Source organism: Eucyclogobius newberryi, unplaced genomic scaffold (genome assembly GCF_026437365.1).
Source record: "Eucyclogobius newberryi isolate DKJ021-1_F unplaced genomic scaffold, fEucNew1.0.hap1 SCAF_16, whole genome shotgun sequence".
Taxonomy (NCBI): domain Eukaryota; kingdom Metazoa; phylum Chordata; class Actinopteri; order Gobiiformes; family Gobiidae; genus Eucyclogobius; species Eucyclogobius newberryi.
Genome location: NW_027315790.1, coordinates 15703953 through 15717107, shown reverse-complemented (window position 1 = coordinate 15717107; position 13155 = coordinate 15703953). Strand labels below are relative to the sequence as shown.

The 13155-nt window shown below is 37.3% G+C and overlaps 1 protein-coding gene across 1 annotated transcript in view; it reads left to right on the top strand.

Moving 5' to 3' along the window:
* Positions 1 to 13155, top strand: part of fndc5b (fibronectin type III domain containing 5b) — a 29554-nt gene that overhangs the window by 1810 nt on the left and 14589 nt on the right. Inside the window, exons 2-3 of the mRNA XM_072447131.1 lie at positions 8135 to 8253; positions 12148 to 12346. Of these exons, the coding sequence (XP_072303232.1) occupies positions 8135 to 8253; positions 12148 to 12346 (318 nt within the window). The remainder of the gene's footprint in view (positions 1 to 8134; positions 8254 to 12147; positions 12347 to 13155) is intronic.

Sequence of the window (13155 nt, the reverse complement as noted above, 5' to 3'; positions counted from 1 at the left end):
CTCTATGAATGATCAGAACAGTTGATTCACAAATGTTGAACCTTTAACTATGGCTTAAAGTACTTTCAACTGAATCAATCATGTCGCTAATATTTAACTTTTGTTCATTTTTATGTCTAATATGATGTTTAACGTGCCAGTTTTTTGTTTTATATGGCTTTAGGCCCAGTAATTACAGAAATATTGACCATAGACAGTAAAACATGAGCATTTTGTCAGTTTAAAGGTCAATTCCACCAATTTGGACCTGTCCACTAAGACTATTAAGTTACAGTTAGTTATTTTGGTGGGAGGGATATTTTGAGGACTTTTCACCATTCAAAAGATTTAAGATTTTGTTAATTGTTAATTGCTCATCACTCTGAAACCCATGGATAATCATTCATGTTGAACCTGAACACATAGTTAATAAGATTTGGGCTGAGTTAATTTGTCCAGCTATATCTGACATATTATTTTAAGCTTTGTATGTCATATAACAAATATTATATCTGAGTCAGAAGCTGAAGTATATTTAATAACACTGTGTAACAACACCATACTGCAAAACTGCATGGAGTTAGAATCAGTGATGAGATGCTATTGAAATATTGTATTGTTTCAAATGTCGCCAGAGGTTCTTGATTTATAAAATTATTGCTGCAGAAAAATATACTGATGCCTGTTTCAGAACAATCCATTCGTTTATTGGCCATTTTCTTGCCATCGGGATACTGATGACCACAGCAGTAACGCCACATTAAAAAACATTCTTCACCTTCTTAAAGGTACACTACGTAACCTTTCTGGGGATGGTCCATCTACCTGCTTGTCTTTATTGATCTGATCATGCTTTTCCTGGAACATTCACTTGTATACAACCTGAATTGCAAGTGTTTTTATTGCTTAAAAACACCTTGAAAAACATGCATTCTTTCAGTGAGCTGGGTCTTTTTTCCACAGATCTGACCTGTACTTTGGCCGGGTCACGTCACATGTTTGCCTCAATGGAGCTAGATCAGTTTAATTCTATATTGTGGAACTTGGAAAAGCAATAAAATGTCCATGGAGACCAGCAGGAGGCGGTCCCTCCACCAGAAAGTGGAGAAAGTAGCAAAGTGCACTTTATGTCAGTTTTTACGCACTTCATGTCAGACGTAGACTTAACGGTATTGATTTACAAGAAAAAGATATCCTCAAAGACTAAATAAAATGCTAGATGGTAGAAAAATATGTCTATAATAAATATAAAAAGGTAGCAATACAGATTTATTTGTACAAATAAATGTACGGTGTAATTTATTAATCCCTCAAGTGCGATCTTGAGGGAAATTCAGTTGTTACATTTGTCAGGAGCAGAGAGCAGCTTCCGTGCAGCGCTCTGAGACCCATCTTCACATCATGAGCTCGGCTTGGTCAGGATGTAGCAGGAAGAGTTTACCTCATTTACATGTCATGGGTTGATTGCCCAGAAGAAATCCACCCAGACACGAGGAGAAACATGCAAACTCTGCCTTCGAAAGCTGCCAATATATAACAACTTATAATACACCTAAATAAAGTGTTTTCTGAGCTTTTGACCATGTTCTAACATTGTTCCCTCATCAAAAACGAATGATGAATCCTGGTTAGAAAGTGCTCTGCCCTCCCTAACGTCAGAAACACACAGTTCTGAATCACCTCAATAAGTGGATTTTTCTCCATCTGTGACGTGGCTCAGAGAATCTACTTCAACTAGAATTGTATAAGAATTTCTGCCCTCAAATGACAATCACAGTGCTTAAATCAGTGTGCTTAAATCGGGAAGTCCGTCAGCTGCATTAGTAAACCGTTTTGATTTTAAAATGGTGTAAATCCCTCTGCACAGTAGATGAAGCCGAAGCTCAGTTACTCAGTTAGAAAAGTTATGTGTTGTTTTGTTTTTTGTTTTTTCCAGAAACATGATATGCCAAAGTAAAGGTACTCAAGAGCAAGCTTAAAAGCCATTAACAATACAAATAATGCATCATGTTTGTCCTTTAAAGATGAGCGTGAATTAGAACGAGCTGCATCTTTGTGAATGAACTTCAACCATATCGATTGCTAGTAATTCCCTGGATTCTCATGAAATATGCAGTCCATCTAATCACCTTATCAATGTGTGCCTGAAGGAAAATATGTTTTCCTCTCATACTATAAGAGCTTCTAATTGGGCAAAAACTGGACACTTATTCATTACTATATTAATTCTCCAATTAATGAATTCAAATTGAAGTAATTATTGTTTGATGATTGCATTTCCCCAGTCAAACATGAAATCCCTATATTAGTCTTTTTTATTGTACGCCAAACGTGACACTGATGTTCCTATAAAAGATGATGTGTTACATGACAAGTGACAAATCCCACTGCTGAAATTATATTCAAAGAAGCCATTTTGACACCATTATTGCAACGCCCCATATGAGCCAATCTTCCTGCAGTGAAATGAGGAGAAAAGTACTTAAATCCCTATCGTAAAATCTCAGTTACATTGCGGCCTTGTTATAAACGGCCAGATGACAGATCCCCGTGAGCGGCTCCCGTCTTTATGAGGACGAGGATCATGTGATTTATCCCCAGCTCGAGAGATGAGTTATTTCACCTCCTATTGTGGGCACGCTGGATTTTTAACTCCTGTAATTGTGTGGCTGGATTCAGCTTTGGCACAGGGTTTTTGGCAAAGTCTTGGATAAACATCTAATTGTCGTTCTTTTGGCAAATATTGCAAAATTGAGATTTGTAAGACATTTTAATGAACCGTTCACAGTGGTTAGTTTGAACATGTCCAAGAGCGTTAACATTTGAGAAAAGATTGAAGCTAAGAAACTGCAGGTTTTCCTAGTTGTTTATTAGACCCCATAGAAACAGGATATTGTATTGAAAACATACTACATAGACCGTAGTTATTTGTTAATTGTGATCATTCAAATAGTGATTTCATTTTTTGTGATTGTTATTCATTTGAGGTCAATAACTAAGACATAAGCATTCATTTATTTGATTATTGTCCAGCATAAAGAGCATAAACATAAATAGGCGTAGAAACCACAGTTAACAGTATTCTTTAGGCCAGTCTCCAGACACGCATATAAGTATATGTGAAACAACTCAAATGGTTTGCCACTTCTAAGCTTCCTGTCACTTTATCTTGCTGTTGTCTCTACACCAGAACATGTTAGGAATTTGGGTAAACGCTTCTTCAAACAAAGGATTTGTAAATTCACTCTAAAAAGGACAATACAACAAACATCTCCACCTCAAGACCCAATTCACACAAACCACATCATCTATTTCCCTCAGGGGTTTGAAATATAATGTATACAAATATATATAACAAATATGCTATTTTCTCGTTCCTTTTTTACCATTTGATTGTGCGTGTGTTGCTGTTTGAAGAGAGATCACAAAGGAGGAATTATGCACATATGTGCTGACAGATTTTTCCTCAAAAGTATTTTTCACTTCTCACACAGGCTGGGTAGTGTTGAATGAGGCTGATTGGATTAGAATCGAGCAGTTTTCTGTAGTAATATAATGATGGGAGTTCAAACAAATCGCCAGCTTATCGCGCAGTATTTGCTGTACTGAAGCAGGGAACAATGTAATTACTACTTCAAAAGCAAGTGACCAAAGAAATGCCATAAGTGCAGGAAGATACAGTCGTATTGTCTATGGCTGCACGATATCGGAAATGCTTGAAATATGGATACTGTTTATTACAACATTTATATCATTGAAATATTGTAATATACTGTCTGACATAATATTTTTTAAAAACGTGTTTGTGCCTTAATGTATTAGTCAATATCTGTCAAAAAAAAAACACATTTAACAGAGACAAAACCAAGACTAAATGAAGGTTTTCATTTTAAATACAATACATTTCTTTCAGATTGCGGACCTCGATGTTAATGTGATATACAGTATTTATGAAGAGACGTGAAAAATATCATGAGCTTTGAAATCTATGTAATCTTTTGACGGGTGTTGAAAATGAGTATTTGGCCTAAAACACTTAAAGGTGGTATGGACGATTTTTTTCAGCAAATTTTTATCATATTTCCTCGTGGCGTGGATAAATCATTTGTCCTGCCACGTATCAATCATAAAACGCACCTACCGCTCACCTGCAGCCGCATCGTCCCCACGTTTCCGCGTGCCTAAGGGCATGGATCTATCATAATATAGTTCCCTCAGTGTACAGGGCAAAATGAAGACGGAGAAAGACAGTTCGAGCTGACGCAGAAGTGGACAGAAATCTACAGGAGACGAGAGATGCGATGCGCTCCGTTGCGCTAATGAACAAACGCACGTGTGTGTTGTATCGGTCCGCACGGGGGAGTGCGCATGCGCACTTCCGCCTGCGTTCTCAAATCGCCGAAAAATCGTCCATACCGCCTTTAAAACAATGCCTCTGGTTTAACTGCTGTCAGTGCTCAACGTCGCCCACTAGTGTTGGCTTTTGTTTTGTGCAGATAATATAATGGAGAATCATCATTTATATTTTGTGTGGTATTATTTAGAAATTGGCTGTCTAAGTCACAAGTCAAACATTGGTGCATAGTACAACGGTGCACATAACTTTTCTCCTGGTGTCTGATACCTTTTTATTTCCATGGAGACGATTCCACTGCCATCCGGACATAATTTTCAATTTAAAAGCACTGATTTGAGAAGCTAGAATTAGTACTGGTCTGAGCAAGATTATCCCTGCCCTAAGGGAGTTAAAGCCGTTGTTACCTGATGGCCTGTTTTCAGGTCATTATATCTCTGGTCACTTCTCAATTACCTGCTAAGTCTTGGGTCGTTAACAACCTTTGTGCTGCCAAGTCTTAGATTGGCTTGATTTCTGCCGTAGTTTTAATAAAGAGTTGCAAACAAAAACATGCACTTCACCGTCTTCACATGAGTGGTTTGTGGCTTTAAGATGAACGTGGACAACCAATTGTAAACCTGCATTTGAGTGCCTTCTTCTTCACACAGTCTTGTTTGCAGTTTCGTTTCTCCAATGTTTCGTCTGCGCTGCAATGGATTGAATACACCACATTACTTTGTTTTGTTGGGTAGGCATCCTGTCCGACATTTAATTAGTTGAGCAGTTTAAACTTCATAGGAAACTTTTGTAGTCCAGACATATATAGACACTTAATTCCTGCTCTGTGAATGCTGTGTTATCAACTCTGCTCACAATGTGTTCACTTTTGGAGGGTTTCAAGCCAACTGGTAAGACAAATGAACCACTTAACATGCATTACAATTACCCTTGACTTAAAAACCTAATGTAAAACAGCTATAAGCACTGATGAGATGCAATATCATGAACGTCAAGGTCTAAGTTTGACATTTCCGGCTCATTGCAAACGCGTCAATTCCTCCACATCCACATCCACCTACACAAACGAAAATGAAACACAATTACGGCGTATTAACATCACAGCTGTAGCTTCTGGAGCATCCATCTTCAAAACTCCTATCTTCTTTCATTACAGTGCGGCTAACTGTAAAAAAAAAGAAAAACGGGAGGGAGAAACCTCGGGAGCCCGAGTCTAATGAGAAGCGCGTGGGCGATGGAGAGAAGCGCGGTGTAGATGTATGTGCAAGTTACAAAGAGCAAGACAGAGACAGATGAGAAGAAGGGGCTTGTGGCTAATTAAGGCTGGTATTAATGAAAGGAGAGCTGTGTTGTGGGCAGGGAGGACAAGTCGAGAAGGCGGAGGGCAAAGGGGTAAAATTTGCAGAGTAACAAGTCCGTGCTGTGATGCAAAGTGCGCTAAGAGGAATGTAACAATAAATCTGACTGTTTTACTTTTGTATTTCATTTTGAACTGTTGGCTAGAGTGCAGTCCATTGTTTTTGCAGCACTTTGGAAAAGAATTACGATCTTATTAGTTTGACACGCTGTTCAGATTTCCACCGTGGGGCTTTATCATTCACTTCTAATCTCCGTGGAGGTAAATAACAGCTGTAGCCACAAGTATTGCGATTAGATTTGCAATTCATATTTTAGAAATGGGATTCTGTTTAAAGTTCTCATTTAAATGCAAATTGATCAAAAGCATGAAATAGGCCTATGACCTGTCAACCAACTAAAATACTTGCACTTATTTCAGAGCATGTTTGGACAGCTCTAAACTAAAGTGAGATAAGATAAGATAAGATATTCCTTTACTGTCCCACATGGGGAAATTTCATTGGTGCCACGCAGGTAGATCCAGAGGTAGATACAGAAGAACAGATCACTTATAGGAAGTCTGAAAAAACACTTTCAGTAGAAGATCTCCTATAAATAAATAAAAACTCCCATAGACAAATAAATAAATAAATACATAAATACCATTGCAAGTGATCACGACAGTAATTGCACATGAATATGTGTCACGACAGCACATAGATTGCACATGAATTTCACAGTAATTGCACATATGACGGAATTGCACATGGTTAGGTCAGTATTGCGAGTGTTCAGGACTAACAGTGTTTGTTATAAAGTCTGACAGCAGCAGGAAGGAAAGACCTGCAAAACCTTTCCTTCACACAGCGAGGGTGGATCAGTCTCTCACTGAAGCTGCTCTCCAGAGCGGACAGAGTGTCCTGCAGGGGGTGACACTCATGGTCCAGCATAGATGTGATTTCAGCCCTTTCAACCCTTTTGTCCCCCACCTCCAGCACCGAGTCCAGAGCACAGCCCAGGACGGAGCTGGACTTCTTGATGACTCTGTCCAGCCTCTTCCTCTCCCTCTCTGTGATGCTGCTGCTCCAGCAGGCCACACCGTACAGGAGGGCTGATGCCACCACAGAGTCATAGAAGGTCTTTTTTTTGCAGAATTAGACAGGATAAATGTCAATAAATGGAATTACATTTTGCTTAAATGCATTGTTTTGTGGAAGAAACAGCTAAAAAGCAGAGAACTACATTGACCATGATCCTTTGCTCCATTTCAGTGCAGATAACGTGAACAAACAAATGTCATTAGGCACTTTTATAACTTAATTCCTTGTGATATGACAGCAATGATACGCACCAATTTCTTGTCAAGGCATTTTAAAAGGAAAAAAACTATAATTTCAACAATTCCTTTACAGAATATCCATGTAAATGTTGCAGCGCCAAATGAATATCTTGATAATGTTGTAGCGAGAGATTTGCACAGGCATGATTTCATCCCGTGTAGTGACAGCTGGGACTGACTCACTGCTCCAGACTGAGTTGAAAGTTGACATGAAACGCATCAATTAGTTGGGCGTGTGTTCCAGAAAGGCGGGGCAGAAGAACATGGTGCATCAGGTACATCACCATAGCCACTGCAGTCTCAAATGTCTCACTAAATCATGAAAATATCTGGTCTTATTCTGCATAAAAGCTGCAAACCCTGTTGTTCAGATGTGTTCAAACAGGATTATTTTTTTTTACTTTTTATTGAGAATATAAGTTTTTTTATCAGAGTTTTTATAAGAGTTTTTTTTTTTTTTTTTTTTTTAGTTTTCTATAAGTTGTCTGTTCTTTTACTTCTGTACCTACTTTGTGTTGCAACACTCGAATGTCCCCATTGTGGGACAAATACAGGCTTATCTTATCTTACATTTGACTCTCAATACTACACAATTCTCATTTAACCCGGCATGAGAATTGTCTATTATTATTTTATATATTTTATGTTGTTTTTGAACAGTTTTTATTCGATTTTATATATTTTATGCTGTTTTTAATTTATTTTAATTTGGTTTGTACGTATTTATTTTTCTATTTTTTGATGTATTTATTTATTTTTTAACATATAATTTACTTGTGCTTGTTTTGTACTCTGTGCAGCACTTTGGAGACTTTATGTTGGTAAAATGTGCTATAAAAATACAGTTGGATTGAATTGGGCTATTACAGTGTTTTCGTCAATTCTCCTCGACACGTTTAAAATGTGAACTTTGAACAGAATCTATTTGCAATACATGTCAAAAAAAAATGGTTTTGGCCATCTGTGACTGAATTCTATGTCTTCAGTTTGGACTTGGATTGAAAGTTTGGAGCTTTTTGCCTTCGCTTGCAGAATACCACGTTCATCCTGCAAATTCGCTGCCGTCCACATTGTAAAACGATTCTGCTGATACGTTCTTGTGTGTGTGTTTGTGTTTGCATTAGAGACGCTGCTGTCGGCGCCCCTGAACGTCACCATCAGAGAGATCGAGGTGAATTCGGCTGTGGTCACATGGGAGATCTTGGAGAGCGACCCGGTCATCGGATTCGCCATAACACAACAGGTGAAAGAGAGTTGAATTTTTCATGGCAACGCTACATAATATATTACTATCCAGAGGGAACTCATTTGTAAAACAGAGAGAGTGGGAATTCTGGTTCAAGGCTGTCATCTGTCGGATTGAAAGATTTGTGGTCCTGGTTTGTGGTTAATATCTCTGTAATTACTGAACCTTTTTACATAAAAGTAAAACAGGAAACAAATGAAATGTTTTCTGTCAGCGCAAATAAATAAAAGTAAAAAGAATCGCAATCGCTTCAGAAAAAATTTCGATTTTAACCCCAAAATGCTATTGATTTTGAACTTGCCATGAGATTGATATGGCAAGATTCTGATGTTTTGATATTTGTGGTGCATAAGTTTGGATATATCTTGGAAAAAATGTAATCTAAAGTTAGTGATGCTGGCCTCTGCCCTAGAGCTGAAAGTAGGGCATAACCAAATTTTTAAATGTGAAGGAAACCTATTAAAGATTGTCACCAATTATCTCACAAATAACTATAGACCTCTCAAAAATGCCATGTCGTCTGAACGTTCACAGTTCCAGAATGAAAGTGACCGGAGGCAAAAGTGAAATGCCATAACACATTTTCCATGATTAGCTGACACCAAATCCAAATTGCTATTTTTACCGACAACATTATTTTTTTTTCTTTTTTGACCCGAAGGCTTTCTTAGACAGGAAAGGTAAGCGTGAAATGGAGGATGAGAGAGAAGGGAGGACATGGAGTTCATTGTCGGAGTCGGGATTTGAACTCACGACACTGCGGGCAGCACACTAACAATATTCTACTTGTTTGCATATCCAGTGTAGTAATGTCAGTTCGTTTTCTTGTCTATTATGAGCAGGGGTGGCCACATCATGACAATTAAGTGAATCATTCAAAGTTTTGATTTAGGTTTTCACAGCAGCATTTTCCCAATACATTACAGTAAGATGTAGGCCTTCTTCTTTTTGTCATTTGGACCAATTTAGCGGGAAGCTTGAAGACCACATTTGAAGCCCAGGCCATAGTTCAGACACCTCTGATTATGAAGGACTGATACATACTGCTTCAACATAAACTTGTCTTAATGTTTCTTAATGTTTTTTGTTTCATCTGTGTGGTTTTCTTTGGCCAAAACCATCTTAATTCTTCACATTTTATGATATTTTGCAGCCATTCCTAGTTTCTCTCTTTATACATGCCCTTTTGGATATGTTTTGCTACTATTATTATTCATTGTTGTACGTCGCACCTTTATTGCCAAAGCAAATTCCTAGTTTGAGAATTCCATTGACCTTTCTCATTCTTATTCTGATTCTTGTTGTTGTTCCAACTGAAAAGCTGCATTTACCGCCACCTACTGGAGTTGTACGTCTTCAAAGTATGTGTTTTACGCTATACTGTATAAAAAAAATTAAAAGAGAGAAAGGGAGATTCATCATTGAAATTCTGGAATTTAGGATATATATTTAATGCGTCTTTACTTGTAATACTTTGTAGAACCTGTCCCAAGATAAATAACACATACTTTTCCATTCGGCTTCCACACATTTATTGATCGCCATTAAAATATGAGACAAAAACGATACACATTTTTTGAAGAGCTATTTAAAAACCTTATAAATACTTATATTCCCTGACATTGGAACGATAAATGCTGTACTTTTATGAGCAAATATAAAGGGAGATGACTTGACCTAGGTTGTCACTGATCACTACACTGCACAGCCTCGGTAGAACTTGAGAGAATGAGGACACTGTTTCAGCTACTCTCCTTTGTCCCAGAAGTCTACCCATTGTCGTAGCAATAAATTATAAGTTCGTAAATAAAGATGACTTTTCTTGATGCTCAGTATTTCATATTAAGCCCATGGTGAGGACAGAAAAAATAGAAATCTTCCCTAAGGCCCTTGATTGCTCTCAGCTCTCTTTAAGGCAAAACCAAGTTAACCTGCAATTACTTTGAAATGTTCTTATACTTTTCACACAAATTGCTCACAAAAAATCATACTATTTTCCCACTGTGGTGCGTGGAGTACACAATGTTCTCGGCTTGCATTTTGAACAGGCTCGGTCTCGCTTTAATTGTGCGGTAAATAACGCTGGCCCTGGGAAATCTCATGGGCACCAATTGACCTGAGGCAGCAGTCTAGGCCCGATAACAATGTAGGTTTTCACTGGAGCCTTCCCTATGCAGCCCCTGAATTACTGCTTCTTTTAGCATAATTAAACTGCACTAAAAACTGTGCGCTTACTGAACTTTTTCTCCAGCACTTAACCAAAGGACTTTTTCTAAGATCGTACGAGAGGGAGGGGGCAATCACTTTTCCACCAGAGGTTTGCAGCTCTTAAAAAAAGTACTCTATTTACAGCTTGAGTGTCGTATGAAGTGAGGTCAAGTCTGCTGGAAATGTGAATGTGTGTCTGGTGCATCAAAGCAGATAAAAGTTGGAATAAAACTGAAGAATCAAATCAAGTAAAAGACATATTTGTGCTTGTTAGGGTCCAGTTTGAACCCGGTTTACTTCTGGTTTAGCCCTGGTTTAGTCCAGGATTAATTTGAGCTTAATTCTTAGTTTTGTCCCAGTTTTAATGGGACAAATGTTATATACCCGATGTTATATACCCGATGTTATATACCCGATGTTATATACCCGATGTTATATACCCTATCCACAAGACATTTTAAGAGATGATTTTAAGATATAATTTAAAAGTGATGAAACTGCCTTTGAAACAGTATATTTTAGTGAAATATGGTCTAATAAGACAAAAACTATTCAAACATAAAAACTAAACCTGATTTAACAGAATCTGACATTCTGTCATTTTTATTTAGCAGTGGGGGTCCGGAGTCAGTTGCGTGGTTATTTTGGGGTTTCCAACCAAAGAAGTTTGGGAAACACTGTCCTAACATACATGACCACACCACATTTTATTAATATTTATTTTAAATACTGTGAAATATGCAGAATTGGGTAGTACACTTTTTGAATACATTTTACTTTTAGAGTAGTTTTTGACACCCTACCTTTACTCCCACTTGAGTAATAATTAGTTGGAAGTAACAGTACTTTTACTTTGTGCTTAAGTTTTGGCTAATCTTACCAATGTGAGTCATTCTATCGTGACAAAAGCATGATATTAATAACTCTGAATGATTTGAACATTCACTCTTCTTAAATCTCACCTTCAGACATGAGATGACATGTTTGTGTCTATTCTTTGGAAATACCAGAATGTGTAAAAGATAAAACAAAGGCAGTTTTGCTTTAATTAAGATTCTATGTCTCTATGTGTGAGAATATAATATGTAATATGTATAATATGTGAGACATATATTCTATGTCTCACATATTAAAACATTTCTGTATGACTAAATAATCAGTGAAATTCATATTTAAAGATGCTGTTGCTTATTATCAGTGTCTTAAAATGTGAAAACCCAAACTTGTTCATTTTAAACTCTTTGCAATCTTCCACATGCATCGCTCACATACCTAAATCCTAAAAATTATTCACCTCCATCAGTTTAAAAGTATTTTCAAAATTTTGACCCAAACAGATACTTTTACAATATATATATATGCATTGTAGCAAAACAGATATTACTTTATTGATTAAAAAAGTGGATACACCCCTTATCTTTTAATGTATCTTTTAATTTAATTTGTTTAAAGAGGTAAAAATCATAAACAGAAGTGTGTATCTTTTAATGTACGGTAAATTGTCCTGCCTCTGCCCAGAAGCGGCTTAATAAAAGGAGCACTTGTTTTATTCATCAGTGCGATCCTGACCTGTGACCCCCGTTTGCTGAGACGCTGCCAAACGGAGAAAAAAAAAAAAACTGACAAACTCACTCCGCATTAAGACTACAACTCGCTGAAGTGTCTGCTGTGGTGTTTGTGCAGAAGAAGGATGTGCGGATGCTGCGCTTCATCCAGGAGGTGAACACCACCACGCGCTCCTGTGCCCTGTGGGACCTGGACGAGGACACCGAGTACATCGTCCACGTGCAGAGCATCAGTATGGGAGGCAGCAGCCCGCCCAGTGAGCCCGTGCTCTTCCGGACGCCCAAAGAGTCAGAGAAACTGGCGTCACAGAGTCCAGGTGAGGGCAAGACACTGCAACAGCATTTACATAGTGTTTAAAGCTTAGTTTAGTGCCGCAGCTAACGGTTATTTTAGTAGTTTTCTAGTTTTTTGATTAGTCGACTGGTCAAACACTTCTTTCTATTGTACGTTGAGACTTTTTAGATACATTTAAACCAAATAAAGGTTGAAATGCACTAGAAAACAATGGAATTCAGTGTTTTGAGGGAGGAGTTTCTGATGAAGACTGTGTGTTGAAATGCATTGCAGTGAATAAAGTAAAATGAAAAGACACAGTTTTTCTGACCTTCTTTCATTGTTTTCAAGCACATTTTCCGCCTTCAAGGATTTCAATGAGAACTAGATTTTTCGCAGATATTAATATTAACCTTTGATCTGGGTGAGCTTTATTCTCTAAAGATTGAAATTTGATAACTTTTATGAATAAAGTGTATTATTAATGAAAATCTGTAATCGCTTAGTCTTTTTTGACATTTCGATTTAATACATTCGCTGCCTTTTCTCATGAAGGGTCTTTTCGTACGTGTTTTAGAATGTAGAAAACAATTATGATGATAAAATATGACTAGAATTTTTCCTATAGTCGACTAGTAACAATTAGTGAACAGCACACCCGTAGTTTAGTAGCAGGATTGTAGCTGAAATGACACAAGAGAATGTCTTTATATGAAGTTGTAAAAGATGATTAAAAAAGGAAATACATCTTTAGAAAATACAAAAAAACTATAATAATCAAACTTTCTGAATCACAAAATATATTTGTATTGGAAAAAAGAGAAAAGGAATTTATATTTAGACTTAAGTTTA